This window comes from Mauremys reevesii, linkage group 10, assembly GCF_016161935.1.
Source record: "Mauremys reevesii isolate NIE-2019 linkage group 10, ASM1616193v1, whole genome shotgun sequence".
NCBI classification, from domain to species: domain Eukaryota; kingdom Metazoa; phylum Chordata; order Testudines; family Geoemydidae; genus Mauremys; species Mauremys reevesii.
In genome coordinates, this window is record NC_052632.1 from 38,424,793 (window position 1) to 38,450,862 (window position 26,070).

Sequence of the window (26,070 nt, forward strand, 5' to 3'; positions counted from 1 at the left end):
ACGTCCCAGGCCTGTGGGTGCTTCCTCCATCTCCAGAGACTCGTATCTGCCTAGGATGGCGGGACCAGCTGCTGAAAAGTGACCCCAGCTGTGGGACATGGATCTTACTTCACAGCGCTCCGACGGGAGGAGAGGTCAGCATTTCTGGCTGAGAGACGTGTCTGCAGGGCACTGGGAGCAGGAGACCCAGGCACCCCGAACAGACGTCCCAACCCCACGTGCACTTCCCTCTGGGTGAGGCGCTCCCGATCAGGAGGCATCGGCCACCCACAGCACCTGCAGCCCTTACAACCAGAGCCTCTTGTAACAATCGGCCAGGCCACACACAAGCCCTGCTGTGCCCAGAGCCCCAGTGACTGAGGGGTTAACCAAGTTAACCAGGAAATACACCCCAGAACACACACACACACACACACGCTGCTGAGACCGACACAGCCCCAACAGGTGTAAGCACTAGGAAGTGCAGAAACGGAGTCACCAGAGCATGTGCAGCTCTCCTGGCTTCAGCTTTCACTGCTGACCCTCCCCTTATACAAAAGACACTGTCCCTCACTCCACCCCCCAGGATTTCCTCTGCCCTGTGTTTCACACACTGCCTGCTGTACCCAGCGTGAACTGGTCTGCGACAGCCATTTGCTGCAGGCACTGTCACTATTACATCTAAACTGCATCAGATCTTCTGGATTTAAGCCATCATTAATTGCTCTTGCTAACTGGCCTGAGCACCCTCTACTGGTGAATGAGAGTATAATCCACCTGCCAACGGCCCCCATGCACCCAAAGGAACACTGCTAGGCGCAAGTCCCACACAAGGTTGCACTCGAATTTGGCAGCTATGGGTTAAGCAAGCCTAGGATGAGGCCACTGGACTGGTGACCCATGAAATGGGATGTAGCAAGCATGAGGGGCAGCATCACAGAGGCGTTTTTCCCCACATACTTTGGGCATTAGGGGGAGAAGCGCTCAAAAATACCATGTGCCTTCTCTCTTCTGGTCGGTGAGAAGCCTTTATAGCTGCAAAAAAAAAACCCTTCTAAATGTGACCCTATGCTGCATTTGTCTTCCTTAGTCTGCAGACAGATAGCTCCAGTGCCTCTGTAGATGTTCATAGCTCTCAGAAGCAGCCACAGAACAAAGTTAACAAGACTCTGGTCAGTTTCTCTGCTGTTATTCAGAGCCTCAGCAGTGAAACTGACAGAAACCAGGTCAATTTCCCTCTGCTGCTGGGAAAGCCATGAACCCAGGTACTGATGCTGTTGTATCTCTACTGGCTCTCTCTCTGGTAGGGCAGCTTTGGCTCTCTGGTTTGCAGGTCTTCAGTAAGTTTTTCAAGCCCTGTGTTAGGCAGCACTTCAAATCATCAGTCCAGCCTTGCTACAGATCCACCATCCTGCTGCCCATGGCCACAACAAGCAGCATAGGATCTGGGTGGCAATTGGTAAGATGGGTCTTGTTCCTTCCTCTGGATACTCACGGCATCAGACTGAGTTTGGTTCCGGCTTTCACTCCTTCCCGCTTCTGAACATAGTTGGCAGGGATGATCCCCTCACGGCCCACCTTGTTTTTGGCTTTGTACCAGTTAGGATCCTGGGAAGGGAAAGCAGAAGTGAGCCAAGCCCCGCCGTGTGCCTATGCCACCCACAATGCTCTCCCCTCCATCCCACTGAGCAATGCACTGCCATAGAGAGACTTACATCTACACAGAGCCTGTTGTCTTGGGGAATCCTAAAGACATATTATGCATGCAGCTACCTCTGAGGTGTCACAAGGCAGTTGTTTAATAGCTCACAGTAACGCTACACAACGCTTTAGCTTGGGCACTGAAGATGACAAGAGTCCAATTAAGGGATCGTTTACATTTGCAGAATGTAATCCCCAGGCCTGGAATCTGATCAAGATAACAGGGTTAAGAAGCCCGTCCTTTTGCAAAACAGAAAGAAAAGAAAGGCTCTGACACCCCGAATGAGCTGCAGCGTTTAGTGCGTCAGCTTTTCATCCCATCTGTAGCAAGGCACTGTTAATAGCCCAGCACCTCTTAGCACTTCAAGGTACTGCTCTCCCACTGACGCAGGAAGAGAAGCACCTCCACTCCGACTGAATGCCTGCAGCACCTCTGGTTTTCCTGGATGTCCCCCACCCGAGCACTCACCCAGCCCAACCCTGTTTAGCTGATGAGACAAAACCAGAAAAGGCCCAGGCCTACGCAGCAAAGCACCCATCCTGGGTGCTGGGACCAGCGCTGCCTGCTCACTGCATGATCTAGCTCATGGCCAGCCTGCCAGCCTAGAGCTCTGAGCTTGGGAAACGCGACAGTGGCATGGCTGCACTTCTGTGTAGACACAGCCTACGCCGACGGAGCGAGACGTACGCCACCTCCCTGAGAGGCAGCAGCTAGGCCAATGGAAGAGTCCTTCCCTCGACCTAGCGCTGCCTGCACCGGGGGTTAGGTCGGCTTCACTATGTTGTTCAGGGCGTGGATTTTTCACACCCTTGAGTGACGTTGCTAAGTCAACCTAACTTTTGAGCGTACAGTCTGCCTGCAAGGCACATGCTGGCCAGGCCATAGCTCCGTCATTGATTACAGAGGCCCAGCTAGGGGGCAGCAGGCACTGGTCAGCCCCACCTTCCCTCATGAAAAAGGCCCCCTCAGATTTACCACCTGACTGCCATTAACTACAGACCAACCCCTGGTCTCCGGGTGTCACTGCTCAGTTCACAGACCGGGTCTAAACACTACGCCCAGGCCAGCTCTTTAACCAAACGCAGGGCATCTGTGTGCACGGGCGATGCTGCCACCCGTCAGAGTCACTCCTGGCAGAGTCTCACTTTAAACCCACGTGACTGTCTCCCTGGGACCCGCCTGAGCAACTTACATTTTGGAGAGGTTTAAATAACGATCACGTTAATTAAAAAGGCAGCTGGGTTTCCTGTCCCTTCTGCTCCCCTATGGGAGAGAATCCAGGCAGGGCTCCTGCATAATGAGCGTACCCCAGTGGGCACTGGTGGCATCGCATCTCTCTGCAGTGGGCCCCCCTGTGACCCCAGAGCCGGCAAGAGGGTCTCCCAGTTTTTCAATTCGTGGATCACTTTCTAAGAGGAAGATTTAATCACTTCCCTCCCCCCACCTCCTACTATTTGGGTTCCCAAAACTTTCTGTCCAGCAGCCCACACCCCTCCTCTGGGTGTCTGACCCGGGGGGGGAGGGGGGGGGGCTATTCCGCCCCTCCTCCCTGGACCACAAGCTGAGAACCAGCGCTGTGAGGGCACTCCAAGATGGGCTCCAGAGACGCAATCCCTCCAGCTGCCTTCGGGGTCGCCCCAGGGAAGGCAGCGACTCGCCAGGCGGGGTGGGTTACCTTGGTGACGGCGACGATGGTGAGCACGTCCCCTTTGCTGAACGGGAGGTCCTGCTCGGCGGTGCCATGGAAGTTATACTTGGCGATACATTCCGTACCGGACGGCCAAATGGCCTGCCAGAGGGACAGACAAACAGGGCCTCAGACACTGACCGTACGCTGCTCCCAAACCTCGGCTACAGCTACGGCCGCGGGGGTGGGAAGGTGGGATCCTGGGCCCGGTGAGCGGGCAAGACATGCTAGCGGAGGGGCGGGGGTTATGGGCTGGTTATACGTGCTGGTTAATACATGCAGCCACCTTAGCTGTGGGCTGGCCCTGGCCCCATCGCTTGCCTTGAGAACTCCCAGGGGCCCTCGGCTACTGGCCGGGAGGTTTCGTTAGCAAAGCCTTTCCGGGCCAGGGCAGGTGCCATGGCTGATTCCCAGGATGGAGGGCACAAAGGGGAGGGGACAAGCCCTGATTTAACCCTTCGGCTCCTGAGGCTGGGAGAACAGAACACACTGTGCTAGTGCCCTGGGGGTGTGCAGGCAGACTGGTGCCAAGCGATTTACACCGGCGTCCAGAAACCAGCGAGCGCTGCAGAAAGGAGTGTCCTGCACCCGACCCCCAGACATGGCCCCGCCAGCCAAAACAGGGCTCCAGCCTTCGCCTGTCTCTCCTCCCGCCCCACACAGGCCTCAAGCAAGCCTGGCCTTTCCCTGTCCCCGACCCCCCCCAAAGCACAAGTGGCTCTGGCTGTTACCTGCATTCCTGACATTGTCTCAGGCGGGTCTGGGGATCGAGTCTCACAGGAGCGACACGTCACTTGGTACCATGAGACCTGGAGGAGTGAATGAGAGAGGATGTGATGAGCCATGTCACGCACCCAGCCCCACGGGCAGTGCCAGAGGCCCCCGCCCACGCCAGGAATAGCCATCTCATTCTTCAACACACAAAGCAGGGCTCGAAAAATGTTGCCAGACACCTACTACCCCGAGGCAAGGCGGGGAGCGGCGTCCCCAGGGAGGTTTCAGAGCAACACCCTGGCGGAGAAGGCCAGTCCCCACCCTCCAGCTTCCAGGAAGGTGGTGTCTACACACCCTGCATGGGGAATTCCTTGTTTGGATCAGCCTCTGCCTGGCAGGCGTCTGATGAATCCAAAGGCCTGACCCTCCGGCTCCTGGGTTACTAGAAGGAAGAACCTTGTACTCTCTCCCTTCCCCCAGCCATCTCACACCCATAGCCCTGACTACTGTATGCACAGCAGCTTTCTGCTGTCCTACCCTGACACTGTCTCCTGCATGCTCTTTGGGGATAGCTATTCTGCCCTTGTTTCATGAGTCCTTCCCAGCGCAAACAGCTCTAGGGCCTGTCTCTGCACCTAGGAGCTGCAGCAGGGTGAAACTGACACAATTCTTCCACTGCTTCTCCCAGAGATGGGACAGCAGCCCTGAAACTGACCAGGCATGTCCATTACATGCTTCTACCTCTTGCTGGAAGGGCAGGGCTGCATCAGGACAGATTCTGACTGTGGCAAAGATCAAGAAGGGCTGGTTAAGTTCTGTAGGAATGGATGGCTTAAGCCCCGCCTCCCTCTTCTCCACACGTGCCAGGAAAGCACCTTGCTCACTGCCAGGGAGCAGGTGAGTGGATTTTCCAGCTTCTCCCACTGCGGTGACACTGGGGGGAAGCAAGGGCAGAAGCCGTAGCTTCATGCAGGCGTCTGAAGTCTCGGAAGCCAGCCACTAGCACCAAGCCCTCCCCCATCCCGTCTCTGTGCTGCTCTGGTGCTGTGAGGACCCCAGGGCACCAGTGTGATTTGACAGAACAAACAGGAAGTGGTTGGGGTAGGCGGATGAGGCTGCTGAGCGCCATTCAGAAATACAGAGACCCAATTTGCACCCAAGCGAGCTGCTGCTGCTGGGAAGAGGCCTCCCTTGTGTGCTAGCTGTGAAACAAACCGGGTTCTTCTCTGGAGCACAAACAGCCTGGTGGGGGTTTCTCCCCACTCCCTGGGATGCTGCAGGGGGACAGACAGGGTGGGGATCATGCACGTTTCACTGCCCCTTCCCCCGATCTAGGTCTCAGCCAGGCAAGGGCGGGGAGGAGCACGTCTGGGAATTAGCACTGTCCCCTGGCTCAAGCTTTCAGACCATCGCTGGCCTGATGGAGCTCTGGGAAGGGGCGTGGCATGGCCTGTCTCAGCCCAGCTCTGTTGCAGCAACTCCGTCTGGTGGGGGGAGGATCCAAACCTGAGAGAGGATTTTGGCTTCATCCACTTTGAGCTGCTGCAGGTCCGGGGAAAAAGGGACGTGGTTTCAGTCCCCTACCTCCCTGGCTATCCATTGGGGGTTGGGGGGTGAAGCCAAGCCCAGCATACACAGTAGGGGGGGGGTCTCAGCTCGACTTAACCTGCTTCTCATTCAGCTCTTGGGCCAATGAGATGAACAGCTGCCCCCCGCCCCCCGGAGAGATTCCTCCCCCAAAGCTGGGCAAAACAAACTGATCCACGCGTACCCTGCCCCTGCACTGGGAGAGGGCTAGAGAACACACTTTAAGGCAGGTCCGGAAGGGGAAGGACACCCCCCCACAAGGGGACACCACTTACACACTCATAAGAGGGCTTAAGTAGCAAAAAAAAAAATTTTTTTTTAACTAAGCCAGATACATCAATTAAATTCCAAATCATTCAAACACTCTATGAACTGCCACCTCCAGCTGACAGGTTGCTAGTCACCGAACTATAGTTTATGAAGGCTAAAGGGATTACTGCGATCCTCACTCTTCTGCACGGCACGGGCCAGAGAACCTTGCCTGGTCATTTCTGCACCAAGCCCGTAACTTCAGCACTTCTGTAGGAGCCAGCAATGCAATTCACAGCCCGCCCCTCTACGGGTGGCGGTGATTGGCATTCCCGGTTTGTGCACTGAGGGGATGCATTGTACCCACGGCACTCGAGTCCCTGCTTGAGCATCCACTCTGCATTTACAATTGCTGGACCCAGGTCTCCCAGCCGTGCTAACGCGTCCGTATTGCTCTACACCGACCTTCTGACTCGGATTTGCAGCTTGACCTGCCTCCACACTGCAAATGACAGGGCTTGAGCAGGTCTTGAGCTTGGCGCCCACACTCCAGGCGGGTGCTAGGACCCAAGTGCTGAGCGCTTGCAGACCCGAGTCAGAAAGATTTGTGTGGGGACAGTGGGAAGGGGGGTTGGGCTCAAACCGGAGTCTCAGCCCAGGTTTACAATGCAGTGTAGACAATCCCTTAAAGTAACAAGGTCACTGCTATGGGAAAACCTCGCTGGGGGAACTTTTGTGGGGACGTTGGCCCCGGTGGTGCAGCTTGGGAGGTAATTTTGCAGGTAGCTGGGTGTAAACAGCAGTTAGTTCTACTGTTTCCAGTGCAGCACAGTACCCACAGCCCCGTCTCCTGCTTCCTGGCAGTAACGGATCCCTGGGTTCCCCCAGAGCAGTGGTTCTCGACCTGCGGCCCACTTGTGGCCCAATCAGCACCCAGCTGCGGCCCCTGTGACAGCCTCAGGGCCACACAGGTAGCATTGGATGCGGCCCACAATGGTAAAGAGATTGAGAACCTCTGCCCCAGAGGGGACACACACACCCCTACAATTACCAAGCTTAGCCAATCCTCGGTGATACAACTGGTGCCGCTGGTTAGCGTCAACCAGCCACCATGTGGGCTTGGATCCTTCAGAAGCTAACGGCTGGCTCTTCCTTCCAAGCGAGGAGGAAAGAAACTGGCTGTGTGTGTCCCCTCCTCCCTGTCCCTGCTCGGGGACAGTTATTACAGCAGGGAAGGGCAGTTCTGGGGACCTTTCTCCCCAACCCCCACCTCAGTTGTGTCCAAGGAGTGGGGGTTGTTGGCGCAGTATCTAGGCCCCAGTACAAGCCTTCATGCTGTTTGCCAATTCCATCACTTCCTGGGCGTGTGGGTGGCTGAGTGATTATCATTTATGTAGCATTAAAGCATCATCCAGCCATCAAATCATGCCCCACAGCTCCTGCGAGGCAAGAAGGTATCAGCCCCATTGTTCACAAGGGGAAACTGAGGCACAGAGTCAGCGGCAGAGTCGGGCTCAGAACTCAGAACCTCCCAGTTTCTTACCCAATCCACTAGGTCACAACACTCCCTGGCCCACATCACACGCCAATCAACAGAGCTGGACTCCAAGCACAGCCCCTCATGCACTGTCAGCAGCTCCAATCAGGAAACTGCTCGCCCGCACGCTTACCACACACACTAATGCTATTCACTAGCTAAGGGCTCAGCTGACACAGGTACCTGTGCAGGCAAGAGGCATAGACAGCTACTAACAGGTGTGTAACTGGAGACCAGAACGGAGAACATTTCTCTGCATGCCCTGCTCCAGATCTGGCACCCAGTGTGGCAGAGGGCTGGTTGAGAGTCATCAGCCTGGGATATGGAGGAAACTGAGGGCACAGGCAGCCTTGGGGGGCGGGGGGGGGGCTGAGAACCGCCTTAGGTTCATGGCAGCTTTGTTGCCAGCCTGTTTTGTTTTTCCTCAGCATTTGCAGAGGACGTGCTGTTCTAAGCGATCACTCCCCCGGTTCACCAATTCACAGAGCCACACATGACACCTGTTAGGTGACCCCCTTCCATTCCATTGCCAATTGTTCACGTTGCAGCGGTAACTAGGGACTCCCTGATTGAGATCAGCACCCCTTGGTGCCAGGCACCGTACGGACACACAGGAAGAGACAGGTAGAAAGAGGAAGTGGCCTGCCCACACCGCTCAGTGGCAGAGCCCTGGTCTCCTGAGCAACAGACCAGTGTTTCATCCATTGGACCAATGCAGGATAGAACCCAGGAGTCCTGACTCCCAAATCCCATCTCCCACCCTGCTGGTGCTCTAACCACTAGATCCCGCTTCCCTCACGAAACCAGGAACAGAACCCAGGAGCCCTGACTACTAGTCCCTCCTGCTCTAACCACTAGACCGTGCTGCCTTCACAAAATCTCAGGTCGGTTTCCTGTGCTCCTTTTCTCACCATGCCTGCCTACCAGGGCTGTACGTCTATACTAACATCTCTGTCCTGTATGTCCCAAACTCCCCCTTCCGGCCCAATTCAGGGATGCCATAAGCCAGCCTGCATGGGGTTGCCATTTGGCTTAAAAAAAAGAAAGGAGACATTTGCTTTGGAAATGCAGTGACTGCTTCTGGACTCTCCCCCGACGTACGCTTTGTTTTATCGCGCCCAGAATGGTGTTCCTGGTTACAGATCAGCCCCTTTGGGAAGCCCTGAGGCTCGGCAAGAACAGATCCCGGCGAAAGCCAGACAGAGGAATCCTATAAGTCACTGCACCCTTGGTGAGAAGTGGGATTCCACAAGCTTTGCAGAGCAACATCTCCACGGAGGTGCGGCTGGAGTTTGCTACCAGCCAGCAAAGGAAAGAACAAAAGACTTGAAACACCTTATTGTTCTGGTCAGATGCTCATTCATTCCAACACCAAGTGGAAGAGAGAGAGGGGAATGATGGTCCAGTGGTCAGAACAGTAGCCTAGGAGACCCAGGTTCAAGTCACTGCTCTGCCACAGACTTCTTGTGTGACCTTGGGAAAATCTCTTAGTCTCTATCCGTCAGTTCCCCATCTGCTCAATGGCCCTACCCCATGGGGATGTTGCAAGGACAAACACATTACAGGTCAGGATGGGCTCAGATAAGAATTAAAACAGGGCTTTCAATTCAATGCTTTGGGCTGCAGTCACCCAGGCCAGTTCTCCATCCCAAGAGGAAGCACAAAGCCTGGTTGAATTCAGTTTCACAAGTCTAGGCTGATCACAGTTTGTTTGATATCTAAGCAAGAGTGGGACAGGGCCCTTTTCATACCTTGACCAGGGATCTTCACCTAAGCAAAGTCGGGCTAATTAATATTTAATTTATTAAAGCTTTTCTAAAACCCCGGAGATCATGTTTCTTTTCAACTCACGACCAGCCACTGGAAAAGTTCACTGGCCTAAAACCACATGTACTGATTCCTACCAGATCACCATTGTTAAATGTATTTATTTGTATGTTGGCAGCAGCTTGATTAACAGCTCTAGATGTGATGGTGCGAGGTATAGCACAAGAGACAGTCCCTGCCCAAAGAGCTCTCAGTGCAAACAGACACCACAGATGCACAGCGGGAGAAAAGCATTATCCTCCTTTTCCAGATGGGGCTCTGAAGCAGAGAGAGAGGACGATACTGAGTGCCGGAAACCTGGGCATTACCTTAATTGATTAAAGCTTCGTTACATGCTGAGGAGCGACTGTGATAATGCCCTTTTGTGAGTCGAGGGTTGTTTTCTCTAACCAAACAGCTCAGTTCCTTCTAAGTGCCAGCCCCGCACACTCAGCTTGGGTCAGGCTGGCCTCTTCCAGGCTCATGCGTCGCCAAGGATCCAGATTCTACAACTGGCATTTAGTGAACAATGTTGCAGCCGATGCAACAGAATCCAGAATTCTGCAACAGAAGAGAATTCTGGAGCCAGCGTAGAATCCAGCTCCCTCTCCCACTGCTGCGTCCGCTCTACACTCGGCACCAACGTCATTCATCACTCAAGTCAGCAAAGGGTGATTCTGAGTTGACACAGAGAGCAGATCTGGGGAGTGACAAATAAAGGGGGACAATTCTACTTTTAAAATCACATCCTTCTGGCTGCCATCTTGTTTCGCCAACTCCCACTTCAAAGCTGGCATCATTTTGGCAGCTGGTATCTTGTGACCACTCGAGTTGGAGATTGGAATTTAATACCACTTGAAAGCTATGAATCCCAGCTGCTTTCAGATGATATAAAACACCAGTTTCTAGTCCTATCTGTTCCCTAGATAACAGTTCCCACGTTCAAGCTGGAATTGAACTGGTGGAGAAATAACAGACAAGAAGATAACCCAGAGATCATTTAAGATCTCACATCTTACAGTACTGCAAGGGCTGTACCACTGAAAAGATAAGAATCCCAGATTTTCAATGCTGTACAGCGTTTGTTTCCAGCACTGGGGGGGGGGGGGGGGTCACTAGGTATCAGAGCTTGAACTGTCACTGGTCCCTCAGAAGGAGCAGTGCTATTTGGAACCAGTCCAGGACTTTTCATAGCAAGTCCCAGAACTCCGAGCCCCACCACTGTGATCCCTGCTAGAACTGATAAGTAGAAACCTTTTCATTATTAACAAGACACAAACCAAACCAAAATAAAAACAGAGGCGTTTACTCAATTCCTACAATGTCGGCAGAGATGGAGATCAGCCCTCCTTTCTCCCATCCTTTGTCTTGTCTATTTGGATTGCAAGCTCATCAAGGCAAGGACTGTCTCTTACTAGGGGTCCGTACAGCACCCAGCCTAGGTGGGGCCCCGATCTCGTTATAGCCTTGAGGGGCTACAAGCGCTAATAAGTCGTCATCATCACCACCACCCCCGCAAACCCTGCAGCACTCCGCTAGTGCACAGAACCGGGAAGTGTGGAACTGACCAGCTGGATGTCTCTGCTTGGAATGACTCAAGGACAAAGACTAAAGCAGCGCAAGTGATGAACTGCTCATTAAATGTTTTAAACCCTTTCGTTCCGTTTAAACCATCTCCGGCGTTGCCGCGGACAGGGCACACTAGGTTCCTTAAATATGACTTTACACCTGGCAGCGACACTTTACGAACATTTCGGAGCCTTTTACTTTCAGTTCAGGTGATGCCTTTAATGACTCAGGCTAATGCCGAGGGGCCAGAGCCACAGCTGCTGGAAACAGGGAACTAAGGTGATGTACACACGCCGAGAATACAGCCCGTGGTGTTTAACACCCTGGGGGCTAATCCATTTCCACTTTGGAGGCAGCTGCTGGAGGACGCCGAACTGGGGCGGAAGGACTGACAGCCTCATCTGCCCATGCTCCTGGCTTGACTGTGTCCCTCTGGCCATTGACCAGCAGGATGGGAGCAGGACCCAGAGCACAGAGGAAGCAGCCTCTGCTGGCAGCAGCGCAGAGGCAGACAAGGAAGACAAGCATAATGTAGGTGGTTAAGGGCTGGGAGTGCTGCAGTGGGTTTCAGCCTGTGCAGGCGGGCGTGTTTAACAGAGGTGTCAGACTCACAGAGGGCGGGAAGCAGGGCAGCGGGGTTTGTAAAGATCACTGGGGAAGGCAACCCGAATACACAGTTCCAGGAGTCACGCTACAGCCTGCTGAAGTGAAAGCTGGCGGGGGCGCCTCCAGCAGCACGGGGGCGTGCAGCTCTTCTGGCCATGGGAGAAGGAGCCTGTGTTCCCCCATCACTTGGTGGGGGTGGAAGAGCGCACACACAAGCCTGTGTTCTCCCACGCCAGCATCACTGCAGCAGACACAGTCAGTTCAAGCAGCCTGCGGGAGGCCAATATTTCAACAAGCTCTGGGGGTTGGATCCTTTTCTCCTCCTCCTCCATTTCTGGCAAAGAAGCAGCCAACAGGGCAGAGAACACCACCACCTACTCTTGCATAGCGCCTGCCCCTCAGTAGATCTCAGGGCACCTCACAGAAGAGGTCAGCTTCATTTGGCACATGAGGGCACAGGGTGCTGAAGCAATTTGCCTGAGGTCACCCAGCAGGCCAGTGGCAGAGCCCAGGTCTCCTGAGTCCCAGTCCAGCTCTCTTGCCACTAGGCCACACTGCCTGTACTGCTCACTCAAACGCAGGACTCGAACCCAGCAGCCTGAGAGTGAGTCTCATGCTCTGCTGACTGAGCCAGCCCGGTGGAAACTGAAATAGGCCAACAAAGCCCAAGCAGAAGTTTCTTCTGAGTTCTACCCACATAGTATGACTCCACCCTCACGTGCAAGGGGTGCTCTGTTCCAGCTGGGGGAACCCCTAGCACTCTATCTGGTGGGGCATTTCCCTTCCCTCCCGCAGAGTGGCATATTATCGGTATTTCCCTCCCTCGCAGCTACAGCTGGAGCATGAAGGTTGCCCGAGAGAGTTTCCATTATAACTCCCCTTTCTCAGTCACTCATAACTAACCCAAATTCTCATCTTTCGGGCTGACATTTTCCAGATCTGGTCTCTGACTGAGGGGGAACGGTCTTGGGAAGTTTGAGTTAAAACCTATCTGGCTTTTTGTGAGATCTAGACACAGGTGCCGACTCCGTGAGCGCTCCAGAAAAAAATTAGCGGGTGCTTAGCATCACCTGCAGCCAGCTCCCCCGTTGCCCCCAGCACCTCCTGCTTGCGGCCCCCCTGATCAATTCCTTCCCCTCCCTCCCAGCGCCTCCTGTACACCACAGAACAGCTGTCAGTGGTGCTGGGAAGGAAGGGAAGGAGCAGGGACGGGGTGTGCTCAGGGGCGGGAAGAGGCAGGGCAAGGGCGGGGGCTTGGAGGAAGGGGGAGTGGGGACAGGGTCTGTGCTGGAGGTGGGGGTCGAGCACCCCCCGGTCAAGAGGAAGTCAGCACCTATGGATCTAGCTGAGTTAGGATGGTGGGGAACACTAATTTTCCCATAAAAAAATTATCATCAGCTTTATAGGGCAGGGACTGTCTTTTTGTTTTGTGATGTACAGCGCCTAGCACAACAGGGGGCTAGTCCATGACTGTGGCTGCTGCAGTAACACAAAGAATAAATTCTAACAAATGATGGCAGCTCTGTCTATCCAGCCCTACGCACATGCTCAGGGAGCGACTGCTGTAACCAACGTGGCTCAAGGCTGTGTGGCCCGGACTCTCCACTCCTTAGATTCGCAGAGGATGCTCTCATGGCAGGAGAGCTCTGGAACTACTCCCGGGGGGGTGGCGGGGGTGTCACTGTGGGGGCGCTCCATCCTGGGAAGCAGCGACTAAGATTTGGGGGTCGTGGTAAATAATCGGCTGAAATGAGCTCCCAGTGCGACGCGGTAACCAAAAGGGCGGCTGCAATCCTGTGATGTGTAAACAGAGAAACTCGGGAAGCAACAGAGAGGTTACGTTACCTCTGGACTTGGCACTGTGGTGCCACTGCTGCTGGGATACTCGGTCTGCTTCTGGTGCCCACAATCCAAGAAGGATGGTGATAAATGGCAGAGGGGGTCAGAGAAGAGCCACGGGAATGATTAAAGGAATGGAAACCCTGCCTCGCAGTAAGCCTCGAGGAGCGCCATCTGTTTAGCTTAACAAAGAGGTTAAGGGGTGACTTCATTACAGTCTATAAGTATCTACATGGGAACTAATATTTAAACAGAGGGCTCTTCCATCTAGCAGAGAAAGGTCCAACACGATCCTATGGCTGGAAGCTGAAGCTAGACAAATTCAGACTGGAAATCAGATGTAAGTTTTTAACAGTGAGAGTCATTAACCACTGGAACAATTTACCAAAGGTCACGGTGAGTTTTCCACCACTGACAATGTTTAAATCCAGCCTGGCTGTTCTGCTAAAACCCTGCGCTAGGGATTATTGTGGGGCAGGTCTCTGGCCCGTGCTGTACAGGTCAGACTAGATGGCTCCTTCTGGCCTCGGAATCTGGGACTATGAATCTTGCTGCATCTCAGCTCACCAGCCTCCTCCTTCCTCTTCAAACCTCCTGAACCTGAAGTGAGCTGCTGGTGCAGGATTTCAGTGTAATTGGAAAGGGCTCCCCAGGGCACTGCAGTTAGTGCTGAAGTGCGGGGGAGAGATGTTAATGACAGCACCACATGGGCCATTAGAACAAAGGGAGGCAACTGCGCCCCTCCCTGCGGAAGGGCTCAGTGAGGGGAGAGGTCATGCACCCCCACGGAGAGGGATCTGGATCCCTTTCCACAGTCACTAGGGACTGGAGCTAGGATCTCCCTTTGCCCTGGGGCTGCAGCAAGCCACTTGTAACCAGGCAGCTGGAGGTGGGGTGGGGCTGGACAGGGGATTGGAAACTCATGCCCCCAGTCCAGCCACATGAATGTTACCCTCCCATCGCTATGTAGCACCCCTCCCCTCCCCTCCCCCCCGCAGCATGGGAGAACCCTCCCTCACAATCAGCTCAGTCCAGTCCTAAACCCACACAGGCCTGGCAGGGCCCCTCACATGTCGGGGCAGACACTCACCCCCAGCAGACCAGAGCTCCGGGCTGCCCGGCTGGAAGAAGCCATCAGCTGCTGCACGGGTAAAATGAGAGACTACCCCCTGCTGGTAGCAGCCAGAACTACAGCCTCCATCTTGCACCTTGATCCCACCATTGGCCACTCAGCACAATGGGGAGAAAGAGCCACCTCCTTCCAACCTCCTGCCTGAACCACGGCAGCTCAACAGAACCCGCCACTCATCAGGGCAGCTTCGGTGGTTCCCCCCGCTCTCCACTGTTAACACTAGTCTGTCTAGTCCTGACCCATGCTAGAGAGATCGCTCCTTGCTGGCACTTGGAATTCTTTGAGCTTGGTCCACCCACTGAATCTCCACTTGCACAGACTGGTGCATGGGCACGTGCGTGCGCAGAAGCAGCAGGCGCTCTTAGAGAATGCTCAATGCACTATGGAAGAGAAGAAAGGACAGACCAGGCAGAGAGGGTTTTCCCTCGCAAGCCCCAAGAGCAAGGATGGCCCAGCGATTTGGCCTGGGGCGAGTGCTCTGGCCACGTGGCCATCAGAAACCACAGCAGTGGGCTGAGATTATACTGGGGTGCGTATGTGGGTGGTGGTGGGGCACGGGGATCTCAGAGAGATTCCTTCAACACAGAACTCTGGGAGCTTCAGCAGGTGCGGGAACAGCCATGCAAACCGATTGGTTCCTATAAGGATCCTTCTCCCAGCCCCTTACACTCCGACTCCATGCCCTGGGACGCCCACCTGACGCCTCACCTCCCAGACACCCCCCATACGGACCCTTCCGCTGCAAAGCCCAGCAGGCAGTGGAATCCTGAGACTCCAGCTTGCTGGGTGTCAACTGTGCAGGGATTGAAACCAAACAGGTCGGGGGGCGGGGCACTCAATTCGGGATCCCTTCCCCCACCCCCAGAGCTCTGTGCAAGTGAGACATGCTACAGGCCTCACGCCCTTAGAGCTCCAGGGTACACGGTCCTTGGACTCAACCTCAGCTAGAAACGCACCCTGCAGCCTGGCTGGGGGAGGCCGAGGGGACGGTGACGTCAGCTGTGCTCCGGCAAGCCTTAGGCCAGCGCCTGCCAAATACAGATGGAGAAAAATCCACTCATAATAGAAGAAACAGCTGCAGGAACTGGAGGGAGGCGGCAGGGGTGGGGCTGATCCATCAGGGGAGGAGGCAACTCCCTATAACCCCTCCCCCAAAGCCTACTGGGGAAAGGAGGGTGAATCCACAGAGCATACCTCCCTTAGGCGAGAATTTCCTGGTCTCCTGAGCCCCTCACCCCACTACACTGACTGCCACCTCTGCACCAAAGAGGCGCCCCATAGATCCAATAACCAAAGCTCACAACACCCCAGGAAGGGGGTTGGGCTACCACAGATCAATGCCATTACCCCCGCCCCCATCAAGGAACCTGAGTCAGGCACTAGTCTGACTGACATTCTCTGCATGACCAGTCGCACAACTGGAAATAGAATCCAGGTGCCTCAATTCCTAGCTCCCAAATGGAAAGCAAAACCACGGGCCAGTCCTCTTTATGATGCCTAGAGGCAGCCTCGGGGAGGGTCCTCCAGCTCCACTGCTTCATTTTTAACCTCACACTACCTAGTCTGGTGGCCCTCCTCTTTGTCCTGGGAGACTCTGGAGGCAAGCACAGAGCCACCAGCGCTTGAGGTTGAAGCTGGAGACACAGCTGAGTGGGTCGCGAGTGGGGAGGGGCTGCTGCGGCCTCAACAGTTTGAAATCCCCTAAAAACGGGGGATCTCCTGAGACGGGGCCAGGTGTCAGCTGCTGGCTAGGTGTTTATCTGGCCCCCCCATCGCTGCTGTATCTGAGCACCTCAGATCTTTGCTGTGTTTCCCCTCACACAGCCCCGGGAGGGAGGGCACTTCTATTCCCCCCATTGTACAGATGGGGAGCTGAGCCGCGCCGCGCCGCAGGGAGCCAGTATGCTGCCTCACCTTGAACTCCCACACTGGCTGCTGGGGCAACTTCCCCTTCCCTCCTCTGCCTGTGCATATCCGATGGCACCTGCCCTCCTTTCGCATCTCTGAATCCAGAGGGTAGATCAAACTTGCCCTGCCATTGGCTGAAGGCCACCTGACCAGAAGGCACAACAGGCTTGCCAGCTGCTTCTCCCTTTCCCACCCACAGCACCCGTCCCTCTGCCCCCAGTGGCTATACTTAGTGTCTCTGCAGCACGGCTGCCGCTCATCCAGGGGAGGTCCCCGGCAGTCGAGCTAGAACCTGCTATAAATAAATGTGGTGCTAGCAGGCATCTGCTTCACCCCCCAGACAGCTGGGAGGAGAGCTCCCCACTGCGGCAGGTGCATCGGCCCTGGGGCCGGACGCCAAGTGCGACTGACAATCAAACAGCAGCACAATTGGCATCTCGAGCACGTGGAGCCACCGAGCTTCCCGAGTGAAATGGGACGCCCATGGAAATGCTGCTTCGTGCCTGGGAGATGAGGTGACTGCGGTTCACAATGCCATGGACAGCAACAGATGGGGCATCACCTTAGGCTAAATCAGCGCCTGGGCTGGACACTGGCTTGCTGTATTCTACTGCACCGAGCCAATGCACAGCTAAGGAAGAGGGGCCACTGGGGCAGGAGATTAAGAAGTCTCCGCTACCCAGCATATACCAGACGGGGACTTCTCACCATGTGGGATTTCTCCCTAAGCCAGACGGGCAGGCAGCCCTTCAGAGGGTCCTGACTCTGCATCGGGCTGAGAGAGGCCCCTGCTGCGTGGGACTCGTAACAAGCCTTGCTTTGTTCCTGCCATCTTGACCCCTGGAGATGCATGATGTCATTGGCCAAAGCATCAAACGAGCCTTTCTCGCTCAGAGCCTCAGCGTCAGGGCGGGCGAAACGTGGGTGCCGAGCGGCAGCCGTATTGACTTAACACTGCCAAGGGCCCTGGAGCAGGGAGGAAGGGAAGACAGACCCTCTCTGAAATCTCATTCCCGGGCTACAATGGGCACAGAAATTAAGAGTTTTAAGGATCTACTTTAATATGAATCCTGCTAATTAACGACATGCGCACACACCCCTCTCGCCGTTTCATATTTTTGAAGCACTTAGAGGCAGTGGCTTTGAAATGCTCAACTCCAGGATTCACGCCAACTCCCACAGCTGGCCACAGCATGCCAGGGACTTTGCCACAAAGAGGGGCAGCAGGCAGGCGGCCTGCCCGGGAGCTGGAGGGCTGGGCCTAATTTGCAAGTGCAAACAGAGGCGTTTTAGGCAAAACCAATCCTCAACATTTGCTTGTGCTCCTATCTTCCTGGAGAGAAGCCCAGGGATCAGCCTTTAGAACCAGGTGCAAAACTCTCTGTGGCATTCACACAGCTAGGAACAGCAACAAGCAGGACTGAACAGCAAAGGAGAAGGCAGAGAAGCAGTGTGGTCCAGTGGTTAGGGCACTGGACCGCGAGTCAGGGGTGGTGGGTTCTAAACTCAGCTCTGCCACTGGCTTGCTGGTGAGTCACTCTTTTCTGTGCGTCTCTTGCCCCTGTCACCCTTTGTCTGGGGACAGCAACACTTAATACAGCTGCATTGCTGTAGCATTTCAGCCTAGACACTACCTACGCTGACAGGAGGGGCTCTCCCATCACCGTAGGTAATCCAGCTCCCTGAGAGGTGGTAATTAGGTCGCTATAGCTTGGGATGCAGATTTTTCACACCCTAGAGACGTATAACAATGCTGAGGTAAATTCCTAGGGTAGCCCAGCCCTCGGCCTTGTCTAGATTGTAAACTCTTTGGGCCGGGGATTCTCTCTCATTATATACAGCGCCTAGCACGATGGGACCCTTACCTCAGCTGGGGCTCCAGGAATACACCTAAGAACAGGGTTGTGGCAGGAGGAAGGAGGGGGAAGAATATCAAAACCCTGGCGGGAGGAATATTAGGCCCTTGGCCTTTCTGGGTTCTGAACTCTGCCACACTCAGATACTGTAGCGATAGGTGCAACCTACAAACCCAGCTAGAGCGTGTGTGTGTGTCCCTGGGGCTTGCCTGCACTCAGTACAGCTCTGCGAGTCTAGACAAAGCCTGGTGTTTAGCCAAACACCTGTCAGGGCTGCTCGAGGTACACTCAGCCCTGCCTCAGCGCAGGGGGCTGGACTAGATGACCTCGCGAGGTCCCTCCCAGCTGTACATTTCTAGGCGTCTGAGGTCATCAGCTTCAGTGCCCACAGCCAGCAAAGCACCTCTGTACGGCCACTAGCCACCTTTTGCCGCCAGGGGGCAACAAACCCATCACCATAAGGGAAGATGCCAGTGTCCGGAGAAAGGCGGGGAGGAGAAGGAGCCGCCCAGGCCCAGAGAAAGAACCAGCAGCACCCAGGGAGCAGCCAGACGAAAGTCAGCTGCTGCGCGCCGCTATCAGAGGGGAAGAGGAAGCTTCCAGGCAAGTAAGGCAGAGGGGCACTCACTGTAGCCTCAGGCGTCACTTCCCCTCTGTGAGTCAGTTTCCCCCATCTATAAAACAGAGACGACTCTGCAAGCTGCTTTAAGAGCTAGGGTGAAGAGTGCTAGGCGGGTGCCATGCAGAGCTAATCTCCCAACTGCCTTTACGGGACCCTCCTCCCCATTGCATCAATCATCCCAACAGGGTGGCTCGTTACAGGCGAGAACACCACTGTGCAGTGCCACCCTCTGTCCCGCTAAGACCACTCAAAAGCCTGGCTCCTTTCCCTAGTGTTACATGCACACAGCTACCTCGCAGGTTGTGATCATGGCACACACATGCCCAAGGGGCAGGATTGAGACAGGTGCTTTAACAATACATTGCCCTCCCGCCCCACTTCATTGGTGGCTCTCCAAACACGGTCACAAATACTCACTACGGGCTTTTGGGCGTGGGAATACTGACTGGCTCTGGGAGAAGAACTATGTGAGCAGTGAAATTATTCCAGAATAGTGTGTCCACACAGGAAGTTATTCCTCTGTAGCTAGAGAGTTAATGACACTGACCTTTCACATGCCAGACTAGAGGATCATAATGGTCACTTCTGGCCTTAATCCATGGATAGTTATTCTACTACATCGAAATCAGTCACTTTCCCTCTGTAGACAAGCCCTAGTTCTCACAGCAGCTCTGGGACGTGGGGAGATAGCACCCTTCATTTTACAAAGAGGGAAACTGAGGCCAAGAGACTTGCCCATGGTCACACAGTGAGTGGGTGGCAAAGCTGGAAATAGAATCCAGGAGTCCTGGCTCCCGTGTCTATGCATTAGTCAGGTAACACCTCCTTCTCCGTCATTTGGCTTGAATTAAATGGAGTTTTTGGAATAAATGAGTTGAGAATTTAAAGATGTTTTTTACTGGGAAATAAAACGGAGACGGGTGGGGAAACGTGGATTCAGACAGCTTTGCCTGTCTGTCACAAGCTCACGTGGCTCGAGGTGCACACACAAGACTGACATGGAGAGCAGAGAGGCGTTGGGCTCTTGGGCAGCGTAGGTAATGGGGCGTGGAATTACCCCGAGGTTAAATACAAGCTAATTCCCTCTTCCCGGGTTCTGCTGACCTCAATGGGGCAAAGCTCAGTGCACGTCTTTCCATGGAATGGCAGGGCAACCCCAGGCTACAGAGGGGACAGGCCATGACAACCCCAACTGCCCCCGAAATGCAGACGCCCCCGTTCCCTTCATGCCGCCTGCTGCGGGACACTCCCCTCCGCCCCCCGAATGCTCTGGAAGCCAGCGAGATGGGGAACAAAGGGCAGCGGCTGCACAGAAATAGAAAAGTCTTTATTAATTTATAGGGCAGATTTAAGGCAGTATGAAGCCTCCAAAGCAGCAGCTCCTCACGGCCCCGACGACAGCTGCTCTTGAGGGCTAAAAATACTAGGGAAAGGGGAACTGAGACAAGGGTTGTGAGGGGGGGCCAACCGCAGGGAGGAAGAGACTGGAGCCAAGGTGCAGGCGTGTGACATAACAGCCCAGTGCCCAGCAGAGACATTGCTTCATTGCTTACCCTGTTCCCATGCAGCACCCAGCAGGGCCAACATGGGGCCCCCTCATGGCATGGCACCCAGGAGCCAGCAGCACCCAGACATGCTTCCTTCCTGCTATGGCAGACAGCCGCACCGAGATGCAACCCCATCCCCTACACCACTTCCCACGCTGTGTCACAGCGCCGCACCCAGGAACTGGCAGTGCCAAGAGGCGGCTTCATCACCCAGGCAACGGTGGCATCATCTGTGCTGCGGCTCAGTGCACTCCTCAGGACCGCAGCCTTCTGATCCGGCTGCAACTCCTCCTAGGAACACAGGAGCAAGCACAGCATGGGGACGCCAGCCCGGCGCAGGAGCAGCATGGGAAGGAGAGGCCTGGAGGTCTCTTTGCTTGTTGGGGTGGCCAGGCTCCAGCACGGAGAGCTGGAGCAGCAAGAGACGGAGCATTGAGAAGTGTGCTGGAGGACACGCTCCCCCTCCCTTCCCAGTGTCCCCTCTGTGTGAGGCAGTCCAGGTTGGCCCGGCCCATCAGATGCTGGTCGGGTGAACCAACCCCTCCCCATTCCAGTGGCTATTCTCAGGCTGCAGGCATGTCTCCGAGCCAGCCTGGGAGAAGGGCTGAACACACAGCTCCAGACCGAGAACCAGGCACCACAGGGCTGCCCAAGGGGGACCAGATTCTCGATTGTGGGTCGATCCCCAGGAAATGCTCCTCGCCCGCCCTGTACCAGTTTGGAGCCTGCAATTTACTGCCAGAACACTCAGAGCTAGTGCGGCATCAAAGCACTGAAATTTACCAACCTGGCAGTGCCCCTATGCAGGGCAGGGGCAAGTGTAATCATCCCCACTCTGCAGGCATGGAAACCAATGCACAGAGGGAGAAGCGGCTCCTCCTCAAGGCCCCAGGATCCTCGCACCCAGGGCTGTTCTCTCACCATTGTTCAACGCTGCCCTTCTGGGGAACAGCAATTTTGGCCATTTCCAATGTGCCTCCTGCCTTGGTCTCCAAGTGCCAAACGCAGGCAGCGTGGTCTACCCACGCCCCACGAGCTGGAAGGCTCCAGCCCAGCTGCCGCCAGACTCTGGGTGCATTTTGTGCTGCCGGCATCATTTTCACCCAGCCTGCGTCACTGCCCAGCGCTCTCCTCTGGAGATAAAATCGCGCCCGCCAGCTCTTGCCTGTTCACAGAGCCCACGTTCAGAGCCGGGGAAGGAGCCAAGCAGCAGCTTCACACCCACTCCTCTCAGCCCGTCTCCGCTTATAAATGGGCCACAGTTTAACACATCAGCCAGCAGCTCTCCCCCTCCCCCACTCCCCGGCTATCCTGGGCAGCCTGGCAGTGCTCACCTGGCCTAGTTTAGCCCTAAGGGTGGATTTTTTCAGAGGGGGGAGAAGGCGGGAGAGGAAATGGGAGAGGCTGGAATTTCTGTAACTGAGCAGCGAAGTTCTCAAGCTCCTCACCTCTCCAGAGCAGGGCAGGCTCTTCTCAGACACCAGCTTCCAGTTCCTACGGTTCCCTGTGGATCTCTCCCCACTATGGCCTGGAACCCCCAAGAGACAGCAGGGTTGGGAGTTTGGAGAGGGAGGGCAGGGGGGTGTCAATGTGGGGACACAACCCTGGTCTCGGCATGTGGAGGAGTCACCGCTCACAGCCCTTCACACAGATGAGGTGATTTTCCCCCACCCCAGGCCCTCTCTGCCCTTCTCCTCTCCCCAGCAGCGAGGAGCCATGCTACCGAACCACAGCAACTGATGCTAGCTGAGGCCAGCTTCCCCTGCCGTGCGATGGAGGGAGCAGGGAGCTCAGAGTCTGGGGGAGAGCAGGCAGGTTTCTGAAGGGATCCAGAGCACAGGGAAGGCGGCAAAGACCCCTTAGTGGTGGGTGTCCAAAAGAAATCCAGGAACAGAAGCAGCAGAAGATGCGGGGAGGAAAGGGATCAGCTGGAGGAAGGAAGGTCACAGCCACTGGGTGGGATGGGAAAGTCTAATGCAGAGGCCCAATGAAGCTTGTCAGACAAAATGGCAGCATCAAGCATGATGCGACCCCGACTGGGGCAATGCGGGGGAGCCATTAGTCACAGCTGGGAGGGCTCACGGGTGATGCCCTGCGACCTGACCCGAAGAGGAGAGAGAGCGTGTAACCAGCCAGGGAGAGGTGGGAAGAGGATGTGCTGTTCACAGGCACCGCCGACTGGAGAGCTGTGGCTCTGGAGGGCCCGTGACATGAGCCATGAGGGGCCAAAAGGCCCATGGAAAACGTGCCCCAAAGGAAGGAGCACAGCAGGGAGCCCCGCTGCTTCCTGGAGGGAGAAGGCAAGTGACGTGATCCGGGGCTGGGGGGAATTTATCAGAGAAGATTAAAAGAGCTGAATGTCTTAGCTGCATGCTGCCAGCTAAAGGGGGGGAGGGCAGGGAATCATTTACGGGGCTGCACAGGCATGTTACTTAGGTGCAATGTGATGGAATTTGTTGAATCTCGGGGAGGGGAGGGGGGAAGAGACACGACTTGCTAGCTGCTGTGGCGTGGAAGCCCCGTTGCTTGGGACTTCAAGCCCAGAACATACCCGGAGGGGGACGAACCCACACTGGCCCTGAGACACGGCCTGGCTGATCTGATGCCTCTCTTCTATAGGAAAGTCATGAGGATTTCAGCCCCCTTTCCCCATCTGAGCACAGTCCAGCTGCTGCTAGTCCTCTGGGAGCATTGCTCAGAAGGCTTTGCTTCTACCCTCCTCTCTGTCCAGTCTCTCGGCAGGGGCCAATATCAGCACAGAGAGACCATCGTTAACCTCCTACTGAGGCTGGGGCCATTGCAAGGGATCAGCTGCATCTGGAAGGCAAGATGGCAGCTGTGGGGACTCGCTGGAGCCACCAGTTGCTAGGTGCAGCAGCAGGTAGATAAAGGAGCCGTTCCCCCCGCTGGCTGGTCTGTTACGCTGCAGCCAGGCAGAGGATGGGACAACGGGAAATACCCAGGGATAACGGAGCAGGTCTTTCCAGGCTGATCAGCGTGGTTGGGGACAGGCTGGGGAGAAAGGAAGGACTCCTACTAGATAGAGAGAGAACATAAAAAGACTTCATTGAGCAATGTGTGCCTGGGAAACAGACACCGCCTCGGAGGGGCCATACCTCAGCCAGATCAGGAGACCCACTGTGCTCGGTGCTGTACAGACATACAGGAAGAAATACCCTTGCGTCAAAGAATTTGCAAGCTAAGGCCCCCATCCTGCAATCAGATCCAGGCCTCACACCCAGGCAGAGCTTCAGTGACCTAAGCTTGTCCATGTAACGTATAAACCCCAAGACCATGTTTACGCTAAAAAACAAAAAGATGCGTTAGTTAACCTGCCTTAAAACCTCAATGTAGACGGGCAAGATGTAGTTTTAACACATTAGCTAGTCAAGGAAAACCTTCGGCTCCCCTCTGGCATTGGCCCCTACCTGCTAACAAGTGCTAAAATACCAACCATCCTGATCACACTGCTAGCGAACACATGGTCAAAAATCCACCAGCTTTCCTAACGCAGACAAGCCCTAAGACTTGAAGAACCCGCAGGCTGCTAGTTTGGCAGGAATCTCTGTCACTTAATGAGACTAGAGGAAATTCCCTCTGCACTTCAGTGAGTGGGAGAAGACAGACTCAGAAGAGTTTGTTTTCATTGTGTATTTAAATCTCTCTCCCTCAAAAAAAGACAGCCACTGTCAGAGACAACCTGGGCCTGCCAATGGGGAGGTGGGGGGCGGACTGAGGGCGGCCCGCTTCAGCAGTGTTACGGACTGAGCATGCTCAATCTGTGTGAGCATGCTCAGTCCAAGCCAAGCAGCAAATCTAAGGGGGGGGGGCATGACCCTGCATGCCCCCCTCCCCATGCATCACCTCTGGCCACTGTCCCCATATAAATGGACTGCATTGCTTTTCTTTGCAGCCCATGGCCAGGATTTTTCAGCACTAATTCACTGACCAAAAGCCCTTCGTGAACAAAGAGGTAACGTTGCCCTACCACAGCATCCAGCTCAAACGTCGGAAAACAAGGAAATGAAGAGTTACGCTACACGCCCACACTGCTTTACCTCTGCCCCACCGGAGCTGGCAGTGCCACTGGGAATTATTTACATGCATTGCAGCTGCGACCGCTGTGTTAGGTGTAGCTAGACTGCAAGGAGGAGGAATTAGCTGGAGCAGCTTGGAAGAGCTGTGGCTGTGCCCCTCTAGGGGCGGTGAAAACCCCTCTCCCTGACACCTGTGTGTGTGATCATGGAGATGCATGTGTACCTTGAGAAATGCAGACTGCCCTTTCCAGCACTGTGCTGTGGAGAAGGCTGAAGGCTGCAGAGTGCAGTGGTTTGGGGATGTCACTGCAGGCTAAATGGACACAAGTCAGATATTAGGAATGGCAATATACAAAAACCTGTAGGAGAACATTTCAATCTCCCTGGACACACAATAGCAAATTTTAAGGCGGCCATCCTGCAGCAAAAAAACTTCAGGACCAGACTTCAAAGAGAAACTGCCGAGCTTCAGTTCATCTGCAAATTTGACACCATCAGCTCAGGATTAAACAAAGACTGTGAATGGCTAGCCAACTACAAAAGCAGTTTCTCCTCCCTTGGTGTTCACACCTCAACTGCTAGAAGAGGGCCTCATCCTCCCTGATTGAACTGGGCCTCATCCTCCCTGATTGAACTAACCTCGTTATCTCTAGCCTGCTTCTTGCTTGCATATTTATACCTGCCTCTGGAAATTTCCACTACATGCATCCGACGAAGTGGGTATTCACCCATGAAAGCTCATGCTCCAATACGTCTGTTAGTCTATAACAGTGGTCCCCAAACTTTTCCGGGGGGCGGGTGCCGGACAACTAGGCGCTGAGGACCGTGGCCGCCGGACAAGCGGCCACCAAAATGCCGCCGTGAAGCGGCAACGTCAAGAGACGTCGCCGCTGAAATGCCGCCATGAAGGAGCGTCATCACGAGGCGCCGCCACCAACATTCGGTGGGATTTAGGTGGTAGCGCTTCTTGACGTTGCCACTTATCGGCAGGATTTTGGTGGCTGCTTGTCCGGCGGCCAGTAGGCAGGCACACATAGATGCCATGGCGCCCGCGGGCACTACGTTGGGGACCCCTGGTCTATAAGGTGCCACGGGACTCTGCTGCTTTTACAGATCCAGACTAACATGGCTACCCCTCTGATACTTGACTGCAGGCTTGATAACTTAACAGGATGCTAACTTGGTAACTTCACAGGGTGCTAACAGTAGACAAACAGGGAGCACAAATGGTCTCCACCTTTTCCTATGTATTGAAAGCAAGCAGTGACAGAATAGCAGTGAACGTGACACTCAAAGTGTCCTGCCATTAGGCGACTACTAGCCAGTTAGTAATATACATGCTTGCCAGTTACTATCTTTGTACGCAGACATGTCGGTCCCAAGACATTAGAGACAAGGTGAGTGAGGCCGTAGCTTTTATTAAACCAACTTCTGCGGGTGGAAGGGACAAGCTTTCGAGCAACACAGAACTACTATTCTGGGAGAGAGCAACAGGGTGTGGGAATCTGTGGAATCAGACAGAAGTGAAATTCTTCCCTTCCGGCTCACGGGTGCCTTTTACATTAACGATCTCTGAACTCATCTCTTACACCTAATGTCAATCGTTTTCCTGAAGTTTCGTCTACATTCAATCTTGCACCTGTTTAACTTTCAGTTAGTTTAAAACCAGATTTTAGTTAAACCAGCCCCAAAA

General features: G+C 54.7%; 1 protein-coding gene across 3 annotated transcripts in view; it reads right to left on the bottom strand.

The window, feature by feature from the left end:
• The window catches only part of CSK (C-terminal Src kinase), a 62,377-nt gene that overhangs the window by 11,835 nt on the left and 24,472 nt on the right, over positions 1-26,070 (bottom strand). Inside the window, exons 1-4 of one of the 3 annotated variants that reach the window (XM_039492300.1) lie at positions 9,591-9,768; positions 4,100-4,177; positions 3,357-3,470; positions 1,475-1,587 (exon numbers count right to left, since the gene is read on the bottom strand). In XM_039492300.1, the coding sequence (XP_039348234.1) occupies positions 1,475-1,587; positions 3,357-3,470; positions 4,100-4,114 (242 nt within the window). In that variant the 5' untranslated portion in view covers positions 4,115-4,177; positions 9,591-9,768. Of the gene's footprint in view, positions 1-1,474; positions 1,588-3,356; positions 3,471-4,099; positions 4,178-7,188; positions 7,214-9,590; positions 9,769-26,070 lie in introns of those variants that run through there. The other 2 variants (XM_039492301.1, XM_039492299.1) reach the window with 2 other exon arrangements.